At 42.8% G+C, this 26,735-nt stretch overlaps 1 protein-coding gene across 2 annotated transcripts in view; it reads left to right on the plus strand.

The window, feature by feature from the left end:
* Positions 1–26,735, plus strand: part of TBCEL (tubulin folding cofactor E like) — a 79,065-nt gene that overhangs the window by 26,669 nt on the left and 25,661 nt on the right. For both annotated transcript variants that reach the window (XM_059676795.1, XM_059676796.1), the window contains exons 3-7: positions 1,302–1,441; positions 8,629–8,810; positions 10,410–10,666; positions 13,939–14,065; positions 15,595–15,711. In XM_059676795.1, the coding sequence (XP_059532778.1) occupies positions 1,302–1,441; positions 8,629–8,810; positions 10,410–10,666; positions 13,939–14,065; positions 15,595–15,711 (823 nt within the window). The remainder of the gene's footprint in view (positions 1–1,301; positions 1,442–8,628; positions 8,811–10,409; positions 10,667–13,938; positions 14,066–15,594; positions 15,712–26,735) is intronic.

Genomic DNA, 26,735 nt, shown 5'->3' on the forward strand with positions numbered 1-26,735 from the left:
TGAGACTTGAACTAACCCCTCAAGAATGTAGAATGTTGTTAGGAGATAAAGACATTCTAGAAGAGAGATTATGATGTGAGCAAAGATCTACAACTAGAAGTGTGCATGCTGTTTTAGCTTCATGTTGTAATGAACAGTTCGTAAGATTAGTTCTTTGTAATTATTGAAGATTATTATTGAACAGTGTTTTGGTTCCTATATCCAAAGGTTACTGAGCGTTTATTATTTCTCATTGCAACGACCTTATCTCTCCGTATCAACTGGAATGATGGAAGGAAGTGACTTCTTCCTTGGTCATTTTTTTCAGGCTCCATTCTCTTTCTGAAAAGCTTGATACTGATAAGTACTAACTTGAAAAATCATGCAATGTGAGGCCTCCATTACTAAATATTACCTTTGTGAGTCCTTGTTTTATACCACATAGGGAAAGAGTGGTTGAATTCTCATGTTTATCCTTTTTATTAGAGACTGGAGGCCCAATGCATGAAAATCGTGCAAGAGTAGGCCTTCCTTCCCCTGGCTGCCAGCACTGGCTTCCCTCTGGCACCTGGGACCTGAGCTTCCCTCTGGCTGCTGGCAGGCCCACCCGCCACAGCCCGCCGGTCGGTGGCCTGGGCCTCCCTCTTTGGGGTGACCATGGAGCCCCCCAATTGATTGCCCCACCAGCCGAAGGCCTGGGCCTCCCTCTGCGGGGCGATCCTGGGGCGATGGCCGGGCCCCTGACCAATCACATCGCACCCGCCTTGGCTGGCCTGGCACCAGCGGGTGTCTTAGTGTGGTCCTGGATGGTCGTTTGGATGGTCGTTCCGCTGTTCAGCCGCTCGGTTGATTTGCATATTATGTTTTATTATATAGGATAGTAAGTGATTTTATTGATACATGACGAACAGAAGTAGGTTAGCAGAGATTATCTTCAATGGTTTGAAGTTATTTTAAAAGGCAGCAAAAGGTGAAACTATATACCAGACAGGGAGAAAAGAGCTACCCAGAATGATACTTTTGAACTTTCTGCCAATAAGAAGACACTGGTAGTCAGACATGAGTCACGGGGACCTGGGCTTCAGGTGACGAATGGTGGCCTGTGTGATGGATAACAGGCCCCGGGAGGTGAAGCCTCCGGACTTCCATCTCCTCCTGGTTTGTTTTGAAACAAACTATTGCCTGCTTCATATTTGGTGTCTCCACTTAGAATTGAGAACCCTTGGGTCCCATTGTAGCCTTTTGATTTTGATTCCTGGGGGCTGCGTGTGTGCAGACAAGAACGAGGCTGACGTAGAAGTGTTCTGTCTCCCGTGATCCAGATCGCCTCAACCTCCCGAGCGTCCTGGTGCTGAACAGCTGTGGGATCACCTGTGCAGGGGAGGAAACCGAAATCGCTGCCTTCTGTGCTCATGTGTCAGAGCTGGATCTTTCTGACAACAAACTCGAAGACTGGCATGAGGTAAAGCTCTCCTGTCGCTGCCTTTGGGAAATGTAGCAGTGATCATTGTACTGCTTATGGCATCAAGTATTCTGCTGAACTCCTTCTCACTGGAGATTCTTGTCTGTATGTCTCAAGATACATAACTGGCAGTTTAGGCTGTTCTTATGGTAGTTTTTCAATTAACTTGATTATGATTATTAGTTTTTACTAATGTGCACTGAGGAACTTTATTCCAGGCATCCAAAGGTTAATAAGTTGAGAGAAGTTTAGACTGCTAGCAATGCATTAAATTTTCTACTCTTTCACTGGTTTACACATCCTATACATATTCTCTACTACTACTTGAACATTTATTACTATAAATTGACATAAAAGTTGTTTAGGGTTGGAAGTAATATTCTTGTTACTGAAATTTATTCCAAATATTTAAGAACTTTTTCTTACTTTATTAAGTCTCTTTGTTGGTTTGACATAACAGATGTCTTTTGATCTCAGAGTAACTCTAAACCAACTACACAAATAAAAGTATTATAGCACTCTCTCTTATTATACCCTAGAGGCCTGATGCACGAAATTCGTGCAAGGGGCTTGGCCCTTGCAGCCCCTGCTGCCCTGCGGCCCCACAGCCCCGCCCACTGGTCTTTCCGGAAGGTGGTTCCTCTCTCTGGTCTAATTAGCATATTAGCACTTTATTACATAGGATATCATTGCTTTTCTGATTATAACATTACCTAGTAGAAGCTACCCCTTAGAATAAGGGAAAAGTAGTTTTTCCTGCTTTATTTGTTCTTAGTTGGGCTCTTATTTCTTGCTTAGAAAAGCTTGCTAATGGGTTTTCCTGCCTCAGCTTTGTTCTGCTTCCTCTAACCCAGTGGTTCTCAACCTTGGCTGCACATTAGAATCACCTGGGAATCTTTTTAAAATCCTGATTTCTGGGCCTCATCCTCCGGAAATTCTGTTTCTTTGTTACTGATGTTGTGGCCTCACCCCATAACAAAGAAACTGCAACCTGTCTTCCATGTGAGTAAGTGAAATAGGGCGGTGCCCCTCTCCTGTCGGAGGTCCGGCAGTTGTCTGTTCCTGCCCGAGACGGAAGTCTGAGCTCCCCGAGTGTGGCCCTCCCTCAGGTGGCCCTGTGCTGTTTCTAGAGCTTCCTCTTCATCTGTAACCACATGCTTCTTCTTACAGCTCGTGAGAAGCTCTTACATGAAAGCTTCCTTGCTTTCCCTTCCTTCTCAGTCTACTGCCCTCTTCCTATGTCTCAGCAAGATGGGCCCGATTGCCACCCCTCTGAGGAGCTTCCCCCAGGCAGCCGCTGACCCTGTGCCTGGGCCCTGCTGCCCTGAAAGGGTTTCTCACAACGTCCTGCAACCACGGGCTCCCTCGGCGTTTTCCTACTAGGTGACCGTCTGCCAAGTGGAGGTTTTTGTCTTTTTGATCATCAGCACCCAGTCTGCTAGGCACTCACATGTTTGCTGACTTTGTTAATGAGGAAATGATTGTCTCTTAAGGATTAATGAAGACCACTGCTCCAACTTTTCTTGTGAACTTAAGAAAAGTTCCTTCATTTTTAGTGCTTCAGCTTGCTCATTTTAAAGATAGGACTGCTGATAAAATTCATCACTGAGGCATATTATAGATGCTAAACGCTATACAAATTCTAAGACAGCAGCTTTGTATTGTTCAGTTTTCTTCCACTTTTCATTTATTTTCTTATTCATTTCATAGTCTTTTTAATCTGGTGACTGTGCTCCCAGTTATATTTCCTGTTTCTATTGAGATGTTCACCTGAATTCTTTGAGAGGCACGTCACTTGATTTCTAAGTGACTTGCTAATAAACGCAGACTTAATACCTATTTGTACATGTATTTATTGATTGATACATTGATCTAAACAGTGTGGTTCACTGTTTAACCGATTACAGGCTGTGCCTCTTTTGTCCTTTGAGGTGCTTAATTGATATGCATGCTCTGTCCACACGGCACACATGCAAAAGGAGCTCCTTGGTACCCTCCTCCACGATGCCCACAGTGTCCTCCTGCTGACCGCAGGGCCTTTTTTGACCTGCGTGGGTGACAAGTCAGACCAGATCTCCCTCTGAATCATTTCCGCTCCTGCGTCCACAGGCGCTTCTCCTACATGTGGTTCCTTGGGAGGCTAGCGTTTACTGAGGTGTGTGCTTCGTGCCTGACCTGAGCTGCTGCTGCCGGTGGGAGCAGTTCAGTGATGGCATTGCTACCTCAGGAGAGCACTTTATGTCTGCGTGGGTCAGAACACAGTTTGCACTAAGTGCTTCAGCCTTTTCTCTACCTAGACAGAGAGCTGCACTACTTCCACACCGCAGTGATGTGTATGGCCAGAGGGTCGTGTGTTTATCTGTACTCTGTTGAGTTTGTGTATCCTATAGGTATGCACTCTGTAGTTAGTTTTCAAGCAAATATTTGCTGCTACTACCCTTCTGGTGTCTATTTTCCAGTTTATTTTTGTTTTCATTTTGCTTTATATTTGTCCTTAACCTTAAATATAATTGATCTCAGTCTTCTAGACCATAAATCAGAACACAGAGAGATGGGAGAAATACTGACAGCAAAAGAATATTGATTTGGAGGATTGATTAAACTCTGCTAGGCTACAAAAGTATAGGTCACAGTTTTAAGACATTACATTTCAACCCCATTGCAGCCCATATTACCTGATTGCCAAAAAGATCGTTTGTTTCTGTCCATTAACTAAGTTTATTCAGCCAGTATTTGAAATAGCAAAGTGGAACAAAATACTGTAATATCATTTGCTCTTTTAGCGTTTTGAATGATCACTAATGCTATGGGTAACTTCTTATATAGTTTAAACTACTGGCTGCTATCTATCCAGACTAAGATCAATGTGACTGAGAAGTGTAATACTTGGGGGGAAGCAAAGATTTGTCTCTAACCTTCAAAAGTCGGGCATCTTTGTGTTAAAACAAGATGCATTTTTTAGCTTTTGACTTGAATTTTTGTCTAACTAGATTTTACTCTGACCTTTCCCAAGGTATCTTCTGTTTCTTCCCTTTCTTATCAAAACCATTTTATAAAAGAGTTGAGAGGAGGGAAGTATTAGCTATTCAGGGGAGTTAGAGAATAGCTTGGGTAGAAGTTACAGATTGTTGTCTTATAATGCTTGTCCCATTTTTTCTAAAACTGTAATTTCTTTCTTTTTAGAGGCCAGAGTAGAGGGCCCCCTCTTAAATTATAGAATTGTGGCGACTTAAAGGAGATATGAGTTCAGCTCCATGTTTCTACACATGAGTCTGCTCAGCTCACTCCACCTGGAAGCGGTTTCTGTTTGTTGGTTGGTTGGTTTTTAGAATTTAAAAAAGAGAAGTCAATGGACTGCCCTAGAAACTGATTGAATGCTTGTCCATCTTTGCTATTAGGACATTTTTCTGCCATAAGTAAGTTTACCTGTATAAGGTGTTATATTTTTCAGAATCTTACTATTAATTTACGGTTACCCTAAAATACTTTCTAATTTCAGCTTTGTAAATAAAATATTTATTTTTAACATGCATTATTTTTTTTCTGCTTTAATTATTAGACTATAGTCTAACATTATCTTTTTGGGATATTCCAGGGCTAGTAAGTCATTATTCTAATCCTTATTCTCATTGGACAGTAGGGTAGATGCAGACTCGGAAAAGATTACATCAGTATCTGTTTGCTTTGGGAATTCTCCCAGAAATTGCTTCAAAAATCCTTAAATTATAAAATTTTGAGTATTTTCCTTTAAAAAATATATATATGTTTATTGATTTCAGGGAGGAAGGGAGAGGGAAAAAGAGATAGAAACATCAATGATGATAGAGAATCATTGATCGGCTCCCTCCTGTACGTCCCCTACTGGGGATCCAGCTTACAACCCAGGCATGTGCCCTTGATCGGAATTGAACGGACCCTTCAGTCCGCAGGCTGATTCTCTATCCACTGAGCCAAACCAGCTAGGGCTTGAGTATTTTCCTTTTTATTACCAAAATAGAATATGACGTGTGCTGGTTACTAAAGGGTTTATGTTTTCTTTTATTTAACTGAGACTGCTGTAATTAGCAGTTAGCCTTCATGCTGTGATTGTAGCAGAATTATTTTTCATCCTTTCTTGCCCTTAAAAGAGATACACATAGATCAGTGGTTCTCAACCTTGGCTGTACATTAGAATCACCTGGGAATTTTTTTAAAATCCTGATTTCTGGGCCTCATCCTTCGGAAATTCTGTTTCTTTGTTACTAATGTTGTGGCCTCACCCCATCACAAAGAAACAGAATTTCCAGAGGATGAGGCCCAGAAATCAGGAGTTTAAAAAGATTCCCAGGTGATTCTAATGTGCAGCCAAGGTTGAGAACCACTGACATAGATGATCATCCTCTTATGTAGGAAAGTCCTCCCTGGCATTAGTGTCCAGGTGGGAGAATGCAGAGAAGATTGCTCCCAGTGTGGACTCCTTAGCTGTGTCGTGGCCACAGACTAAACTCCAGATTCCAGCCATATATCACACACATGCTGTTCAAGCAGAGGATATGTAGAGACAAGTATAAATTCCTTCTTTTATAAACTGAAGCCTGGTGTATTTTCTCTAAAAGATAGCCAGTTTCTTCATTTGAAAGTGGGGCTAAATATGGTATCACTTCGAAGGGTTAGTGAGGAGAGCGGGAAAGAGTGCATGTGAGGGCCGCCCCTCCAGCCCCTCTGAGCCCCTCGGAGGCGGTCTCCTCGCTGAGGTGACGGCTCCTGAGCTGAGCAGCGCAGTGCAGTGCAGTGCAGCGCAGTGCAGCGCAGTGCAGCCGGTGGGAAAGCAGGTGCTTCTTGTTCCCACCGCAGCCCCCGCACCTGTGGAGCTCTGCAACCCTGAGTCTGTCCTCCCCGTGCAGCTGCTGATTCAGTGGTGGGGGGTGGATGCTGGGAGTCAGTATATTTATTTTGAAATTCTCCCAATGATTTTAAATAAGATATTTACATAAAATGAATATGACATGACATATTGGTTCATACTAAACATATTAGTAGTAATTACATTTATTGTATGATTTTGTGCCATTAACTAATGCAGTAAACATTAAGTGCCCCCAGTGCAGTCGTGAATGAAGAGGTAAGTGCTGTCCCCGCTTTCCTAGAGCTTACGTTCTCCTGGGCAAGGAAACCAGCTTCTGAAGGAGCGCCATGCACTGGGTGAAGTGCTCGGCACACGTGCCTCATTTAGTTCTACCAGCAACCCTGTGACACAGATGGGTGCTCGTTTCTGTATGTTCCCAATAAGGAAACTGAACTTTGGAAAGTTTAACACACGACTAGGAATTGTTGGGACCTGGTCTGACTCCAAAACCAGTGCTACCTACCAGTATTCTGCTAACTCCTTTTCTCATAACTTCATTTACCACATTGCCTGGCTCTTTGATGTTTAAACATTTTCTGGGCTTCTAGCATTTTATATTACTTTAAGCCTAGTTCTCATTTTTTTCTGGTTATATTTGTAATTTACTAGTTGTTGTACATGTGATATAAATTCCAAGGCCCCCAAAGACTGCCTGAAGCCACTGTTAGTACCAAACCCTATATATACTATGATGTTTTATCTGTACATATATTTTATGGCTTCTCCTTGGCACATTCAAATTGCCAGCATCCCTGCTCTTGTGCCTTGCCTTATTATTAAGTGAAAGAAGGATTACTTGAACAACAGTCGATCTGATAACCAAGATGGCGACTAAGTGACTAATGAGTTGTGGGGCAGGTGGTGTATGCAGGGTGGGCACCTGGACAAAGGGGTGATTTCTGTCCTGGGGGTGAAGAGCCAGACAGAGTGAGATGTAATCATGCTACTTGCAGTGGCACCTGATTTAAAACTTGTGACTTGTTGATTTCTGGAATTTTCCATTTAATACTTTCATACCATGATTGCCTGTGGGTAACTGGAACTGTGGAAAGCAAAACTGCAGATGCGGGTGCCTGTATATTGGGAAGAACCATGGGCTGACTTTAGATTTGCTTTTCTGATTTTTAACTTCAGATTTGGGTTTTGTGACTCTGAGACCTGACTTAACACAAGATGTTAATTATTTAACTTCTCTGAGGCTCATTTTCTTAATTTGTTAAAATGGAAATAGTATTTGTCATCTTGCAAGTTGTTGGGGGCATGTGGTGAAAGAAGCTATGTAGAGTCTAGTGCTACGCAAAGCCAGTAGCTAAGGTCAGTAATGCTCAGGGCCTTTTTAAAATTTTTGTGTCTACCAGTTTACTAGTTAAATTATTAAATTTATGATCATGTTTTCTCTCTTATTATATAGTTCTTGGTGCTTTTTTATATTTTTAGTGAACATATTTTAAAGTTTAGTGCCTCTCTGACCCAAGCTGAACCTGTTTTCTAAGTGATTGTGGCTATGTAGTCAATTTTGAACACCTGAATTGTTACTTTGTGGTCTTTAATAAAGTAACTTTTATATATCTTTATTGTTGAAAGTATCACAGATGTCCCCCCCCCACTCCCCTACCCCCGTTGACCTCCTCCCGCCTGACCTTGCCCTCCCTCCCACCCCCGCCCTTCACTACACTATTGTCTGTGTTCATGGGTTATGCATATATGTATACGAATTCTTTGGTTAATCTCTCCCCACAACCTACCCCCTCACACTGAGATTTGTCAGTCTGCTCCATGCTTCTGTGACTCTGGATCTGTTCTGTTCATCAGTTTATTTTGTTCATTAGAGTCCACATATGAGTGAGATCATGTGGTATTTGTCTTTCTCTGGCTGGCTTATTTCACTTAGTCCTTAATGTTGTAATGAGGATGGAAGAAGAAAGGAGATATTCAAAGAGGATTACAAAGAGGACCCAAATTGAGCTCTTTAATAACTTGTAGTCTAAAATGCCATCTAAACTGTCTTTTCTCCATTTATCAAATAGAATATCATATAGAACAGAATAAAAACTTTGCCAAAGGCAACATAGGAAATCTTTTTGTTTGTACCATTACTGTTCTGTTCTGACACTGAAGGAGATTGTTATTTGCCAAGATTTGTTGAAATTATTTATGCCACTCTGGGTACTGTCACCAAATAGAATTCCTCAATGTGAATGATCCTTTGCCTGGAGACCCACTCGCTTAGGCCTGTCTGAACATGATTGCTATTTAGAAACTCTGATTATTGCCTGATATGCTATTTTTTTTTTCTCCCTAGGTCAGTAAAATTGTGTCAAATGTTCCCCAGTTGGAGTTTCTAAACCTGAGTTCCAACCCTCTGAATTTGTCAGTTTTAGAAAGAACATGTGCTGGGTCCTTCTCTGGGGTTCGCAAACTTGTCCTCAATAACAGCAAAGCCTCCTGGGAGACAGTGCACACGATCCTGCAGGAGCTGCCAGAGTAAGCCGGAGTGCATGCTGGGGGAATGGGGGTGGGGGAAGCTGGTCGTCACCTGCCCGTGCATGAAATCCCTGCGACCTGCCACTCAGAAACACTAGGCCTGCGGAGACAATGGAGAACGGTTACCAAAATGGAGTGGCTACAATGTGGGCCTGAATGTAACTCAGAAGCGTTTTTACTGGAATGCTCATTCAGTGTTGAGTAACATAGGATATGCCGTTCTTTAGCTAGAAAATAGCCCTGAGAATAGCACTTATCATTTCTAGATCAATCCAACCTTTCTCCGTTTTAATCTTCTGATTACCTGGTTTCAGAATTTTGCCTCAGCCTTTTCTTTAGGAGGAAAAAAGTAATCACAGTATCTCTAAAATATATTAACACTCAGATGATTGTACATAGCTGGCCTCATTGGAAATAAACCTGGTATTCTTTTCAATAATTTATGCAAGAAATTATACTCTTGTCATTTTAGAGATGCTTTGTTACATTTGTTTGTATCTATCTTTAAGTATGCATAAATGTTCAAAGGAAGTAGTTTAAAGAAATATATGAAGCTGTAGGTTTTTTACTGTATAAATATGAAAATTATCAAAGCTTTTCAGAATTTGGTCTCACCCCACTTATTCCACTTTAGTTTCCCACCATCACTCTAATGAGATTGGTTTCCTTATGCCTGCAGCATCCAGTATGGCACAGAATGAGTTTTAAACCCAGGGCCACTTTCTCACCATACTAGAGGCCCGGTGCACGAACTTGTGCACTGGTGGGGTCCCTCACCTGGCCTGCACCCTCTCGCAATCTGGGACCTCTCAGGGGATGTCAGAGAGCTGGTTTTGGCCCGAATCCATGTACTGGGCCTCTAGTATGCATATAAGATCTTTGGTTAATCTCTTCCCGCACTCCCCCCTCCTCCCTTCCCTCTGAGATTCATCAGTCTGTTCCATGTTTCCATGCCTGTGCATTGAGCATCTGCCCCCTGGTGGTCAGTGTGCATCACAGCTACCAGTCGAAGGGTCGGACACTTAGCATATTAGGCTTTTATATATATAGATGGCCTTTGATAAGCTAATTAACCTCTCTGAGCTCTATTTCCTTGTCTATAAAATGGGCATAACTAGATCTACCTTACAGAAATAGAAGAACAGTCAGTCTATAAAGCATCTGGCATGGGGCCTGACACAGGGTAGAAATTCAATAAATGGTAGGTATTGTTTCTGTTCTAAATATTTGTTCTTATTTTTTCTGGAATTTTCTTCCATCTTCTCTTGTATAAGTCTGCCCCTCCTTCAAGGTTATGCACCCTTACCTGATTATTCTAACACAATTTTAATTCCATGTCTCTATGAAATACTGTTGTACTTACAGTTAGTACTGCTTAATTAAGCACAAAGTTAATTTAGTTCTGGGTTGTATCTTCCTCTGCCGTAGTCTCAGCTGTATTTTAGCTTCAGGAAGATATCTGCATTTTCTCTGTAACACCTAGCAGAGGCTCGCACATAGTAGCACTTATTTATTTCTTGAGTGAATGAAAATAGGTGCCAAGTAGGAGGTTAACTGCTCTACACAATGAAACATTTCTCTTTCTCTTTCTCTCTCCAGTTTGGAGGAGCTCTTCCTGTGCCTTAATGACTATGAAACAGTGTCTTGTCCTTCTATTTGCTGTCATTCTCTGAAGCTCCTACATATAACAGACAACAATCTCCAAGACTGGACTGAAATACGAAAGTTAGGAGCTATGTTTCCTTCGCTGGATACCCTGGTCCTGGCCAACAACCACCTGAACGCTATTGAGGAGCCTGACGACTCACTGGCCAGGTTGTTTCCTAACCTGCGGTCCATCAGCCTCCACAAGTCAGGTGAGGTATTGGCTTGTTCTCATTCCTCATGTGAACTGAGCTGAGCTTATGCATGAAACGCAGTGCAAGTGTGTTCCTGCAGTCAGCTCTGCCTTCTCAGAGCATCATTTTCAGGAGCGACCTGCAGGTGCCTGTGGATTAGCTGAATTTAAGGATTCACTGTCATAAATCAAGTGGCCAAGCATTATATTAGCTATTTACATTTTCTATATTAAAGGGGTCATGCTGTGAAAGGAGTGAAATTGATGAATTGTATAGTAAAAGGCAGAGTAAAAAAATATAAGGAATTACAAACTAGACCGTATTGTGTGGATTTAGGTTAGGGAATCCCAAGCTGCTGTGCCTTTAAAATTTTCTCTTTTCTTTTCTAGTACTTATACATTTGATTGCCAGTTTATTGCCATCTAATTCTGTGTATCACAGGAGTGAATATTTTTAGCTGATTTTAAAAAATTAACAAACTTTATTTTTTAGAGCAGTTTAGATTCACAACAAAATAGAGCAGAAAGTACAGAAAGTTTCTGCATGCTCCCTCCCTTCACACAAGCACCACCTCCCTCACTCTCAGCATCCCAGCACCAGTGATGCGTTTGTTACATTTGAACCTGCATCACACGCCATCACCACCTACTTTACATTAGGGTCATTCTTGGTGGTACACATTTTCTGGGTTTGGAAAATGTATAATGACACGTACCTACCTCTGTAGTATAATATACTTAGTAGTCTCACTGCTCTAACAATCCTCGATTCTCTGCCCATTTATCCTCCCTGCATTCCCAATCCTGGCAACCATTGATGTTTTCTACTGTTTCCATAGTTTTGCCTTTTCCAAATGTCATGTACTTGGAATCATACAGTATGTAGCCTTTTCTGATTAATTTCTTTCACTTAACTTCCTTCATATCTTTTTATGGCTTGACAGCTTATTTATTTTTAGCACTTACACCCTGTGAGGCTCACCCAGTGCTGGTCTCCTGTCTGGATACACTGCAGTTTATCCGCTCACAAGCTAAAATACATCTCCGTTGCTTCCAGGTTTTGGCAGTTATGAATAAAGCTGCTGTAAACCTCTGTGCAGTTTCTCTGTAGACATAAATTTTCAGTTCATATGGGTAAATAGCAAGGAGGATAATTGCTAAATCATATGGTAAGAGTGTGTTTAGTTTTGTAAGAAACTGACAAACTGTATCCAAAGTAACATTTTGTACCTGCAGTGAATGAGCATTGCTTCATATCCTTGTCAGCGTTTGGTGGTGTCAGGTTTTGATTTTGGCCATTCTAATAGGTGCATAGTGGTATCTCATTGTTGTTTTAATTTGCAATTCCCTTGTTAGATTTGGGCAGTGATGCAGGCTGTGAAAGAATTCACAACTGAGAGAAGAGATAGAATTTCCAGAGACAGAGGAGAAGTTGGAGGAGAAGAGAAGTTAACTTCCTATACGGGCCACCAAAATGTCAGGGTTTGGCCAGTGATGGGCTGTGGAAGAATTCGCAGCTTAAGACGAGATGCAGAAAGTTTATTTTACTTTCCAAGAGAGGAAAGGGCTGGTGCATTGCTAGTCAATACAGGGTAGGGAACAAAAAGCGCTTCCACTTTGAAAGAATAATGCTGTCATTGCTAGGTGACAAGGAAGGGAGGGGTTGTCTTGAAAAGTTACAGTTTATTTGCTTTCCAGAAGATAGTCCAGCAGATGTGCTAGGGAGCTATCTTATCAGCATTTTTCCCAAGCCTGTAGAACAAGTTTAGAGCAAAAGTTATGAAAAGTTTAAAAGAGGCTTCTTTGAAGGGGAATGGGGAAGTGAACTTTCTACTAATTAGAGACTCCTTGGTGGGAGTTATCCCTGGGTTCTGAAAACAGCAGGGAGGAGGTGGATGCAAGAATGTAGCCTGGAGAGTAGCTTATCTTGTCCCACAGTTTGAACAGAGGGGCTGTTTGAAACAGAGGAGGTAATAATATCTTGGGGTTTAATTACCAGGTACTTCTCATAAATTGTGGAAGGTCACAGCAAATAAAAAGAAAGGCCTTTTTTCTGTCTTTACTTCCCTAATGACATATGTTGAATATGTTTTCATATACTTACTTGCCATCTATATATATATCCTTTGGTAAGGTGTCTGTTTAGTTCTCTCACCCATTTTTTAATCAGATTGTTCATTTTCTGAATTGTGGAGTTTTAAGAGTTCTTAGTGCATTTTATAAGGTAACGATCCTTTATCAGATATGTTTTAGCACATATATTCTCCCTGTCTGTGGCTTTTCTTTTCATTCTCATGACATTGTCTTTTACTGGTAGCCTATTTCTTAAAACAACTACATAACTTAAAGTAAATAACCTACAACAGAACAAATATAAACAGTTGAATTCACTGTAGAAGGTATAAGGGTGAGAACTAAGTTTTTAAAACTAGTATTTTGCATAATGAAGCTGTTAGTTTCATAACGGACACCCCCTGAGCTAACTCCATTCTTCCTCCTGGATGGAAATGCCATGCTGAAGGGAGAGGACGGTTGTGATGGGGGGTCATGCACCAGAGTCCTCATAAATTTCTCCTTTGCTTTATCTTCATTGGAGATGGACAGAAATAGGAAGGGATGACATTCTCTAACTTGGATTCAACGTGTTGTAAAATCGGCCAGCTTCATCGTTACAGGGATATTTTTCCAACCACGGCCAAGTATTGACTTGGGTGATGTATTTACTCACAGGGATAGGAAGGATTTCATTTTAGGACTAGATGAACTTAATTTATTGCATGTTCTTACCCAAAGGTTCAGGTTTTTTGTTTTTGTTTCCTTTAAATTTTGAATTTGTTTTCCCTGTCCCCAAAATCAGGACAGTATGAAAGAGAGTTAATACGACAGAATCTACTGGTCAATAAACGGTCCTGTTCTGTGAGTCTGTACTTGATGGGAAAATTTATCATATCACCATTTTTCTGTAATCATGGCATACATCCTGCTTACTGAAATCACCTGTGACTCTCTTTACAAGCCGATGAGATGGAGCGTTAGTAAATGAGTGGATGCTGGAGAGTGAAGGTCTCTCTCCTTGACCACTGGGATCACAGGGATAGGAGAGACTAGGGAAGTCTGTATGCTGTGAAAGTGTATTCCATTCTTTCCTTGGATTAAAAAAAATTCAGGATCTCTAACTAGTTTACGATTATTTTAATATTTCACATATTAACTGAAGTTTTTTTTTCTATGTTTATCTTCTTATTCGTGTACTTTTCTGGATTTATTTAAAAAATATGTTTCTCAAATTAGGTTTGCAGTCCTGGGAAGACATTGACAAACTAAATTCATTCCCTAAACTTGAAGAAGTGAGATTGTTAGGCATTCCTCTTCTGCAGCCATACACCACCGAGGAGCGCAGGAAGTTGGTAATAGCCAGGTCTGTTGTCCAGTTCCTCTGCCTCCCTCCCCTGGGGCCTTGTGATTGCATTGCAGGAATGAGACACTCCTTAGGAGGGAGTGCATTATAAGTTGATCCAACTCGTGAACAGACTGTGCTTGAAGGAGCTGCTTTTGTAGTTTGAAATCCTGGAAGGAAAGGAATGCAATATGATGAGAAAAATGTGAAATGTAATTGGCCTGCCAAGACCACTGCAAAATTCCCTCACCAATCTATTCTACTTTTATACTTTTGATACTTATAATATTTGAAGTTCTGTCTTGGGTCATGAAGTAAAGGTAGGTAGAATCAGCTGTCTTTATTTTTTTCTGTTAACGTGGTCATTTAAAGTGTAAATACTAAAAATCAGGCTGTTGCATTAGTGTAAAACTTAAGAGAGCAGCATCTGTATTTTCTGATTATCATATAGGTCGACTTAGATATGGCTACTATTTTGTTATCTTCTGCCTTTCCTGTCTCAGACTCCCACAGACTGCTGAAATGGCCTTTGCGTGTTATTCTGTATGTACCTTAGCAGCAGCAATGTTCAGCTAAGGTGTGAAGGGCATGGAGCTTTGATCTGCTCTCTTTTTGCACTATCACAACAGTTTTGAAAAGAGAACAGTAGGCTTTAAGGTCCCTGGAAGAAGATCTTAAACAGTGTTGATCTCTCTGACCCACTGACACCCAACAGGGCTTCCCTGCCACTCGCAGGGACAGGCACATTGACACCTCCCTGAAGAAGTCAGTTTCCGCACCCTTGTCTTCCAGGAAGGACAAGTCCTGCTGTGGGTCTTGTGTTTCTTACGTAGCTCTTTTGTAAATATAATAAGCTGGTTCCTGAAGTATATGACCAAACTGTCCCGACTACTCTCTAGACTTCTGCTGTCCAGTTTGGTTCCAGTAGCCATGTGTGACTTTTAAGCACTTGAAATATGGCTAGTCTGAATTGAAACGTGCTATATGCGTAAAATACACATTGGATTTCAAACACTTTATATGCAAAAGAGAATGTAAATTATCTCATGAGTTTTTTTCGTATTGATTACAGGTTGAAATTATTATATCCTGCATATATTGGGTTAAATACAGTATACTATTAAAATGAATTCCGTCTGCTTTATTTTTACTTTTTAAAATATGGCTGGTAAACCTAGTATACATTTGCATCTGCTTTCAGGATATACTAAGCTCTGCGATTTGGAATTTGGCAAATGTGTACTAGGTTTAGAGACTGTGTATAAATTACATATGTGGCTTGCATTATGTTCAGGTTGGACAATGCCACCTAAAACATTATTTTGAATAGTGAGTTGTGATTATAAAAGGGCAGTGTCTCATCCAAAAATGAATCTTAAATATTTTGGTTCCTTTTATATTATGCCCCTTTAGTCTGTCAGTAGTTGTACACAAGCAGAGCTGCACCAAAAGTTCCTTTCAAGAGAATAATGGCTCAAGTCAATAATTCTGTTTCCAAAGCTAAATGTTTTTAATATCTGAAAATGTCTTTATTTTGGTTTTACTGACAGATTGCCATCAGTTTCCAAACTTAATGGCAGTGTTGTTACCGACGATGAGCGCGAAGACTCGGAGAGATTTTTCATTCGTTACTACGTGGCTGTTCCACAGGAAGAAGTGCCGTTCAGGTAAAAGCGCCCGTCGACTCAGGGGCACTGAAGCAGGCAGGCATTGTGGCAACTTAAGAACTATTTTTGTAGAGCGGATCTAATAACTTGTTATGGGCATTCTGAGAGGAGATTGGTGATAGGTTAAAAAACAAAGAAACATCAAAGCCAACCAATTTTCTCTCATTTTCCACAGTGTGTTGTGTCTGCCTTGCACACCTAAGTATTGGGCTGCTTCTGGTGGTTCCCAGTTCATACTTCACATCATTGACTTCTTTTTAATCATCTTCTCTGGGGGCATATATTCCATAAGCCGAAAATTGGTCTCTTCTTTCACATTTCACCTGCTTTCAGGATATACCGAGTTCTGCAATTTGGAAGATTTGGCAAATGTGTACTAGGTTCAGAGACTATGAGGAAGGACTGGAAAGCAGATTCCAGGAAATAGTAAAGGAATTTAGTATGGCTGAGTATGAAGAGAAATGCTGAGGGCTAAATTAATAATTACCTTTAAGTGTCTAAAGAGTTATTATATATTATTTGGTGAGGAACTACCTTTAATGCTGTGTAAATATAAAAGGAAATGTAACATGTATGTTATAGGTAAAAGAAAATAAATTTTTCAGTATTCTAGGTGTTGGTAACTATACATCAGGTACTCATAAGTTATATGTTTTTCTTAATTACTTTAAGAATTATATGAAATCTCATTTAACATGAGGAGTTTGCTGGCAAATTCCCAGTCAGGGCACATAGCTAGGTTGCAGGTTCAATCCCTGGTTAGGCCAGGTGTGGGAGGCAATTGATTGACGTTTTTCTCTCACATGAATATTTCTCTTTCTCTCTCTAAAATGAAAAAAAAAAAATCCTCAGGTGAGGATTAAAATAATTAATTAATTATTTAAGCTAAGAATAGCCAGGTAGAGAGATGGATAGTACCATGCCTTTTAATACAACTGAACTGACAAACAAAATAAAGACAGGCTCATAGACAGAGAGCAGGCTGACAGCTGTCAGGGATGGTGGTTGGGGGCTGAGTTGGAGGGTGAAAGGATTGATTTAAAGAAAAAAGAGAAAAAACTCATGAACATGGACAGTGGTATGATTGCAGCAGGGAGGTGGAGAAGGGTATATGGGGGGAAATGGTGATGGAAGGAGACTTGACCTGGGGTGATTTACACACAGTACAATGTACAGATAATGTATTCTGTAATTATATACCTGATACCTGTATCATTTTGTTAATTCAATAAAGGAAAAGAAATAGAAGGTAACTTTTTAATATTAGTTAAGAATAGCCAGGTAGAGAGAAATAGATATTATCATGACTCTGAATACAGCCCAGAAATATTAGGTTAAACTGCATGAAATTTTTTTTTAGGTAAAAAATGGTTATCTATCTATAGGTTCATTTGACTCAAACAAACATACTAATGAAAGAAAGAAATATACTAGACCAGCTGGTGTGGCTCAGTGGTTGAGTGTCAACCCATGAACCAGGAGGTCAAGATTTGATTTCTGGTCAGGGCACATGCCCAGGTTGTGGGCTCAATCCCTAGTAGGGGGCATGCTGGAGGCAGCTGATTGATGATTCTCTCTCATCATTGATGTTTCTATCTCTCTCTCTCCCTTCCCCTCTCTGAAATCAATAAAAATCCTATATAATAAAGAGGTAATATGCAAATTGACCATCACGCCCTTTCACAAGATGGCCTCCACAAGATGGCCTGCAGGGGAGGGCAGTTAGGGGCGACCGGGTCAGCAGGGGAGGGCAGTTGGGGGCCTCTAGTTTAAAAGAAAAGTAAATATTCTAGCTTTGAGCCAGAGTCTTCCACTATAGTTTCCTTAACTTCCAGTATATATACGGGCAGTGAATTGTTCTCTGTTCCTGATGGCTAAAGGCCATTCATGTGTCTATGCTGGTCGCTGTTCTTGAATAAAAGTCCCTGAAATAATCTTGAATCAGTGGAAGAATTTATTAGGAGGGTACTGAGAAAATAAAATAGGTAGGAACCAAGGGAGGCAAGGATAGCCAAGGTTTCAACTCATGGTTTGTTTTATATATCTCTGCTGCTACTGTCACATCTGGGCACGATAGTTCTGGACTTTACCAGTGGACACTTACAGCTCTGTCATGGATTTTGATTCTCTTCCTAAGCAATGAAAATACAGATCTTTACTTCAGAATTATGCATCTGACCAATTGGTTGGCTATATTTAAGGCATGTGCTCACATCCTTTTTCCCTAGAGACAGGGAGAGGGATTATCTACTCCACTTTGGCTTCTGCAGTAAGGTAGATCTTGGGACTTTTCTCTCAATAGGAACAAATCAGCAAAAAGAATATCAACTGTAGTCTGCCACTTTGACTACCCAACATCTATACACATACCTTCCCCACAATTACATTTAAAAAAATTTTTCTTACCTGCTCTCATATATTCCTTGTATAAATGAAAACACATGTCACTCTCCGTGAAATTAGATAGCCCATTTATTCTAATCCTAAGCACTCTGTGCTTGATTAGCTACATGCCATCAAGCCATGTTACTATCTACTGGAGATCCACGAAGGGACCAGAGCAGTGTGCTCACCTCCTCCCAGGACCAAAGTATCGAACAGCCAGCCTGCATAACCAGCTGAAGACCAGCTGCAGAGAAGTCTCAGGACCAAGGATGTACAGAAGCAGCCACATTGAGACTAGTGGGAAGGGCGGAGCACCCGCATGTTGTGGTTGAGAATTAGGCGGGATATCTCATCTGCCAAGGTCCCCCTGTGGAGTGGTGGGACTTACCTCACTCTGGGCTTCCCAGCCAAGAGAACTAGAAAAAGGGAGCCCACATAATGTCTGACTGAAAATCTGTGGGAATTTCACCTGCCAGAGTGAGATGGGAGTCTACTAGAAACCCAGTCCCCCTTTTAAAGGGCTCAGAGGAGATGAGTCATCTAAGGAGAGATTGGGTTTTGTGGCTTTGAGGAGAGACCTAGAGAGACGGCCGCCATTGTCCCTGTGCTGAGTCCCTCTCTCCCACACAACTCACAGGTGCCATCTTTCCTGGGTCAGGCACTCCGCCTCCATTTGCGTCAGCTTGGGTGGATGCACTAGTTTACTGTCTCGACCACCTGTGGCCCTGCCCTGCCACACTTGTTCCCTGCAGAGAAGTTTGTTGGCTGTGGCCAGCCTAGGCCTGTGGAACAGACTTTAATGGGAGGCTCTCGAGAAGATTCATTTCTTCACCTACTCACCACTCACCACATGCCCCGACTGACACCACCATTCCTGTGCAGAGCTCTTCCTCCACATGGCCACATCTTGGTCTGTTTTAGCTTCATGAACTCTATTGGCCTTACCCTGAAAACTCCCTGAGACACAAAGGTCCACAGGCTTCAGGTGGGTGGCAGCTGGCCTTGGTGTACCCTGGGACTTTGGCTGAGTGGCCTCAGGCCCAGTACTAGCACCAAGATTGAATGTGTATCAGCCTCATGAACATCACTTGTTTCTACCCGGTGATTCACTGAGAATAACCTCACATAACCTGCATACTCCCAGAGGGTCTCGCACTGACTAAGCCTAACAGGTGGCCCACAGGTGGAGGCATATCTCTGTGCCTTGGTCCTTTTGCTAACCTGCCCCCAGGCTTGATACTGGTGGAAATCAACATTGGTATGCAGCTTGGCTGCTCCCTTGTATACTCAAGGCCCAGCAGAGGCAGCCACAAACTATGGATTGCTTGGTAGGCAGCTCCAAAGAGGTAGCCCAGGGCCATGCAAGGACAGCATTTGACAGTGACATGCACTGGAGTCCCTTCCACGACACCCAAGAGCCAACACAGCCACTTCTGCATTTCAGACCACAGTAGAGCATGACCGAGTTGGCTTCACAAGCAGAACACCCAAAGAGAGATCTTGCAGGCAACAGACTCTGCTGGGATTAATTCCACTGGATGGGGTCAGCTTTTGCACAGCAGTTTGTTCACTGTGGTTGCAGTTAGTCCTCATAGTCAGCCAACCTGAGTGTCAACCCCACCCATGGATGAGATGGGCCAACAGCAAGCAAAACTGAACTACAACAGGAGGGCTCATGTAACCAATGCAAGGGACATTCCTGGAGCACCTACCTTTGGTGATCAAAGAGACTACGCCAATCGGCCACACTGGACACCTACTATAGAAGGCCAGCCTATCAAGACTGGCAGACATAAAAGATGTACCTAATACACAGAAACAAACACAGAGAGGCAGCCAAAACGGGGAGACAAAGTAGCATGCCCCAAATGAAAGAACAGGAGAAATCGCTAGGAAAAAACACACAAAACTATATGAAATGGAGGCAAACAATCTACCAGATACAAAGTTCAAAACAATGGTTATAAGAATGATCAAGGAAATTAGGGGAAGAATGGATGAACTAAGCAAGAACTTAAAGCATATAAAAGGACAGAAATCACAAAAAATAACCACTCAAAAATGAACAGTATCTGAAATTAAGAATACACTAGAAGGCATGAGCAGCACATTAGATGAAGCAGAGAATGGAATCAGTGATTTGGAATGACTAGACAAGGTAGCAAAAATTAGAGAAGCAAAAGGAAGAAAAACTTTAACTAATGAGAATAGTTCAAAGGACCTCTAGGACAACATGAAGTGCTACAACATCCACATTATAGGGGTACCAGAAGGAGAAGATAGATAGCAAGGGACTGAGAACCAATTTGAATAAATAATGACTAAAAAAATCTTCACTGATCTGGTAAAGGAAAAAGACACACAAGTCCAGGAAGCACAGAGTCCCAAAGAAAGTGAACCCAGAGAGGCCACACCAAGACAACATCATAATTAAAATGGAAAGTTAAAGACAAAAAATCTTAAAAGCATCAAGAGAAAGACTGTTACCTACAAAGGAGCTCCCATAAGACTATCAGCTTGTTTCTCAACAGAAACATTTCAGGCCAGAAGGGATTGGCATGAAATATTCAGAGTGATGTAAAGCAAGGACCAACAACCAAGACTAATCTACACAGCAAGGCCCCAAATGGAAAGTAAAAAAATAGCTTCCCAGACAAGAAATAGCTAAAGGAATTCATTGTCACCAAACCAGTATTACAATAAACGTTAAAGGGACTTCTTTAAAAATAAGAAAGGAATAATAATTTAATAAAGAACATAATTATAAAGGTCTGGCCATTGTGGCTCAGTGGTTGAGCATTAACTTATGAACCAGGAGTCATGGTTTGATTCCCAATCAGGGCATATGCCCAGGTTGTGGGCCCAATTCCCAGTAAGGAGCGTGCAAGAGGCGGCCAATCAATAATTATCTCTCATCATTGATGTCTCTATCTCTCTTTCTCTCCCTTCCTCTCTGAAATCAATTAAAATATTTTTAAATAGAATAAAACAGCAATATGTGCATACCTGTCAATAATTACTTTCAATGTAAATGGATTAAATATTCCAATCAAAATATATACAGTGACTGAATGAATAAGAATTATATATATATTGTATATACTGTCTGCAAGATATCCAACTCAGAACAAAAAATAACAGAAAGTAAACGAATGAAAGCAGATATTTCATACAAATGGAAACAAAAGAAAAAAAAACTGGGTAGCAATGCTTACAACAGACAAAATAGACTTTAAAACAAAATTTAAAAAATTTCCCTTGAGATAGGGAACAAGACAGGATGTCCACTCTCATTATTGCTATTCAACATAGTACTGGAACTGCTGACCATAACAATCAGACAAGAAGAAGTAAAAGGAAATAAAAAAAAAGGAAAAGGCATCCAAATTGAAAAGGAAGAAGTAAAAATTATTATTTGCAGATGATGGTACTGTATATAAAGAACTATAAAGATTCTACCACCAAAAAACTATAAGAGCCAATAAATAAATTGAGTAAAGTAGCAGGATACAAAATAAATATGCAGAAATCAGTTGCACTTTTATACACCAACTAGAGGCCCGTTGCATGAAATTTGTGCACCGATCCCGGGGATTGGGCCTAAACCAGCAGTCGGACATTCCTCTCACAATCCTGGACTGCTGGCTCCTAATCGCTCACCTGCCTGCCTGACTGGTCGCCCCTAACCAGCCCTCCCGCCCCCCCCCCCCGCCAGTCTGATCGCCCCACACTGCCTGTGCGTGCTGGCCTGATTGCTCCTAACTGCCCCCCCCCCGCCAGCCTGGTCACCCCTAACTGTCCCCCACTGCCAGCCTGGTTGTCCCCAACTGCCCCCCCTCTGCCAGCCTAGTCACCCCTCACCACTCTCCCTGCCAGCCTAATTGCCCCCAAATGCCCCCCACACACACACTGGCCTGGTCACCTTTTACTGCTCTCCCTGCTGTTCAGTCATTTGGGCGTCCCTCACTAATCCCCATGCTGGCCTGGTCGTCCCTTGCAGCCTGCTTGTTCAGTCATTTGGTCATTCCTCACTAACCCCCCTGCCAGCTTGGTCACCCCATGCAGCCTGCTTGTTCAGTCGTTTGGTCATCCCTAACTAATCCCCCTGATGGCCTGGTTGTGGGCAGCCATCTTTGTGAGGGTGTGAGGGTTAATTTGCATATTACCTCTTTATTATATAGGATTAATGAACTATAAAAAAGGGGAAACCAAGAAAACAATCCCATTTACAGTTGCCTCTATAAAATATAGTACCAAGGAGGTAAAAAAAAAATAATAATAATACTATAGTAAGAAATTGAAGAAATAAATAAATGGCAGTATAGATTATCCTCATGGATAGATAGAATTAATATAATTAAAATGTCCATACTACCCAAAGCAATTTATAGGTTCAACACAATTTGTATCAAAATAGCTGGCATTTTTCACAGAATTAGAACAAATAATTTAAATATTTATATGGAACCACTAAAGACCATGAATAGACAACAATCTTCAGAAAGACCACCAGTCTGAGAAATGTGGCTCAGGGGTTGAGCATCAACCTTTAAGTCAGGAGGTCACTGTTTGATTCCCATTCATGGCATATGCTTGGGTTGTGGGCTTGATCCCCAGTGGGGGGCATGCAGGAGGCAGCCAATCAATGATTCTCTCTCATCATTGATGTTTCTATCCCTTTCTCCCTCTCCCTTCTTCTCTGAAATCAATAAAATATCTTCTTTTTAAAAAAAAGAAAGACAGAAGAACAAAATTGGAGATATCACCCTACCTGATATCAAACTATATTGCAAGGCTATAGTAATCACAACAGCATGGTCCTGGCATAAAAATAGACCATATATGTCAATGGAAAAGAATAGAGAACCCAGAAGTAAACCCACACCTATATGGTAATTTAATATTTGACAAAGGAAATAAGAACTTGCAATGGGGTAAAGACAGTCTATTCAATAAATGGTGCTGGGAAAATTGGACAGATACAAGCAGAAGAAGGAAACTAGACCACCTTCTTACACCATATACAAAAATAAACTCAAAATGGATTAAAAACATAAATATGACTTGAAACCATAAGAGTCCTAGAAGAAAGCATAGGCAGTAACATCTCTGACATTTTTCTTAGATGTATTTTTTATGACATATCTCCTTGGGTAAGGGGACCCCTCAAAAATAAAGAAATGGGACTACAACAAACTAAAACGTTTTTGCACAGCAAAGTAAATCTTGGAGAAACAAAAGACACCGTACTGGTTGGGAGAAGATATTTGCAATGATTCATCTGATAAGGGGTTAATATCCAAAATTCATAAAGAACTCATGCAATTCAACACCAAAATAACAAACAATTCAATAAAAAAATGGGCAGAGACCCTGAATAGACATTTCCCCCAGAAGACATGCAGATGGCCAATAGACATATGAAAGATGCCCAGTGTCACTAATCATCAGAGAAATGCAAATTAAAACCACAATGAGATATCACTTCATACCTGTTAGAATGGCTATCCTACTTAATAAAGAGGAAATATGCTAATTGACCCTCACACCCTCACAAAGATGGTGGCACCCACAGCCAATAAAGAGGGAATATGCTAATTAACCACCATGCCCTCAAAGATGGCGGCACCCACAGCCACAAAATGGCGACGCCCAGTCCCCTCAGCCCTGCCAGGGCAGCAGGCACGCGACACAGCTGGGCCCACCCCTAGGTGGGTACAGCCGCTCCGTGCACCTGCCTCCTGAGTCCCCCAGTCCCCTGAGCCCCCCAGCCGCCCAGGGCCAGTCCAAGGCACAGGCAAGCCTCAGATGTCAGCTGCCCAGGGCCAGCCTGAGGTGCAGGTAAGCCTCAGATGTCAGCTGCCCAGCCGCCTAGGGCCAGCCCGAAGTGCAGGTAAACTTTGGATGGCAGCTGGGCCACCCAGGGCCACCTGAGGCTCAGGTAACCAGGGCCAGCCAAGGTTTGTGCTGCAGGCAGTGGCAGCAGCAGAGGTGTGATGGGGCGTCACCTTCCCCTGATTGCTGGGTCACCTCCTGCCCCTGAGGACTCCCACACTGTGAGAGGGGGCAGGCCAGGCTGAGGGACCCCCCTCCAGTGCATGAGTTTTCATGCACTGGGTCTCTAGTCTACACTAATAAAAGAGAAAAATGGTAATTGGCGTACGACGATACCCTTTTCATTGGCTAATCAGGGCTATATGCAAATTAACTGCCAACTAAGATTGGCAGTTAACTGCCAACAAGATGGCGGTTAATTTGCATATGTAGGCACAATGCAGGGAGGCGAAAGGGAAAGCAGGAAGAAGCCCCCTGCCACTGACAGTGATCCGAAACCCAGGGGGAAGCTAAGAGCTGGGGGGCAGGGCAAAGGCGGCCCTGGGGCCGCCTTTGCCCTGCCCCCCAGCCATGATCAGAGAATCAGGCACCTTTGCCGCCCTGGCCAGTGATAGCAGGAAGTAGGGGTGGAGTCAGCGATGGGAGCTGGGCACGGTCGAAGCTGGCAGTCCCAGGAGCTAGGGGTCCCTTGCCTGGGCCTAAAGCGGAGCCCACGATCGCGGGGCCGCTGCAGCTGCAGGTCCCCGCTGCCCGGGCCGGACGCCTCAGCCAGAGGCATTAGGCCTGGGCAGGGGCGGAGCCTGCAACCGCAGGGAGCTGGGGGTCCCCTGCCCAGGCCTGACACCTCTGCCGGAGGCCTCAGGCCTGGTCAAGGGGCCGATCCGGTGATTGGTGATGGGAGGGTGATGAGGGTCAACTCCTCTGGCCGAGGCATCAGGCCTGGGCGGGGGGCTGAGCCGGGGATTGGGGGGATATGATGGTCCCCTTGCCCAGGCCTGAAGCCTGGGTCAGAGGCGTCAGGCTTGGGCGGGGGGTGGAGCAAGCGATCGGAGGGAGATGGGGGTCCCCTGCCCAGGCATGATTCCTGGGCCAGAGGCCTCAGGCCTGGGCGGGGGCCAGAGCCAGTGATCGGGGGGAGATGGGGGTCCCCTGTCCAAGCCTGACACCTCTGGCGGAGGCGTCAGGCCTGGGTAAGGGGCCGATCAGGCGATCGGAGGGTGATGGGGGTCTACGCCTCTGGCTGAGGCATCAGGCCTGGGCAAGCGGCAGAGCCAGCAATCGGAGGGATCTGGGGGTCCCCTGCCCAGGCCTGACGCCTGGGCCAGAGGCATCAGGCCTGGGCTGGGGGCAGAACCAGTGATGGGGGGAAATGAGGGTCCCCTGCCCAGGTCTGAAGCCTCTGTCAGAGGCGTCAGGCCTGGGCAAGGGGCCGATCCTGCGATTGGAGGGTGATGGGGGTCAACGCCTGAGGGCTCCCAGTATGTGAGAAGGGGCAGGCTGGGCTGAGGGACACTTCCCCCCCACACACACACCCAGTGCACGAATTTCGTGCACCGGGCCCCTAGTCCTATGTAATAAAAGGGTAATATGCAAATTGCCCCCTGGACCAGGAGTTGACCCAGGAGCAGGCTGGCCGGACCCCACCCATGCATGAATTCATGCACCGGGCCTCTAGTCATCAATAAATCAATATACAACATACGATTATGAAAAGAAAGGGGAACCCTCATGCACTGTTGCTGTGAATGGAGACTGGTGCAGCCAGTATAGAAAACACATGGAGTTTCCTCCAAAATTTGAAAATGGAACTGCCTATGACCCAGCAATCCCACTTCTGTGTATATATCTGAAGAAATCCAAAACACTAATTGGAAAGAATATATGTACCCGCATGTTCACTGCAGTGTTATTTATAGTAGCCAAAATATGAAAGCAACCAAAACACCATCAACAGACAAGCGGATAAAGAAGTGGTGCACATATACAATGGAATATTATACAGCCATAAAAATTAAGGAAATTTTACCATTTGTGACAGTATGAATGGACCTAGAGGTTATTATACTAAGGGAAATAAGTGAGTCACAGAAAGATAAATATCTGATTTAGCTTATATGTGGAATCTAAAGAACAATATATACGAACAAACAGAGCAGAAACATGCACATACATAAAGAGAACAAACTCCTGGTTGCCAGAGTGGAGGGGCGTTGGAGACTGGATGAAAAAGGTGAAAGGATTAAGAAGTACAAATTTGTAGTTACAATATAGTCAGTGGGATATAGTCAATTATATTGTAATATCTACGTAGGTTGGTATTGGAAATATCTGGTTGAACAGTATGCACAGTATATGATTGTCTAATCATATCCTATCTAATAAAAGAGAAACATGGTAATTAGCCGTGCCTTCGCTACCCTTCCCATTGGCTAATCAGGGCAATATGCAAATTAACTGCCAGCCAAGATGGCGGCCGGCAGCCAGACAGCTTGAAGTGAACATGAGGCTTGCTTGCTTCAGTGACGGAGGAAGCCAATGTTCCCCGTCTGCTGCTGCCGGCCTCTGAGCTTGCAGTTTGAAACATTGTTACAAGTATAGAATCTAAACAAACTCCAGAAACCTGCTTTCAGCCAGCCGAGATCTCAGAGCTGGAGTTGAAAGAGTGTTTCGATTATAGAACCCAAACAAACCAGATACCTGCTTTCAGCAGCCGAGGCCTCAGAGCTGGAGCCAAGCCTCAGAGCTAAAGCTGGCCCAGAATTAAAAAAAAAAGAAAAAAAGGAGCGGTTGGGAGCTTCAGTCAC

Source organism: Myotis daubentonii, chromosome 19 (genome assembly GCF_963259705.1).
Source record: "Myotis daubentonii chromosome 19, mMyoDau2.1, whole genome shotgun sequence".
Taxonomy (NCBI): Eukaryota; Metazoa; Chordata; class Mammalia; order Chiroptera; family Vespertilionidae; genus Myotis; species Myotis daubentonii.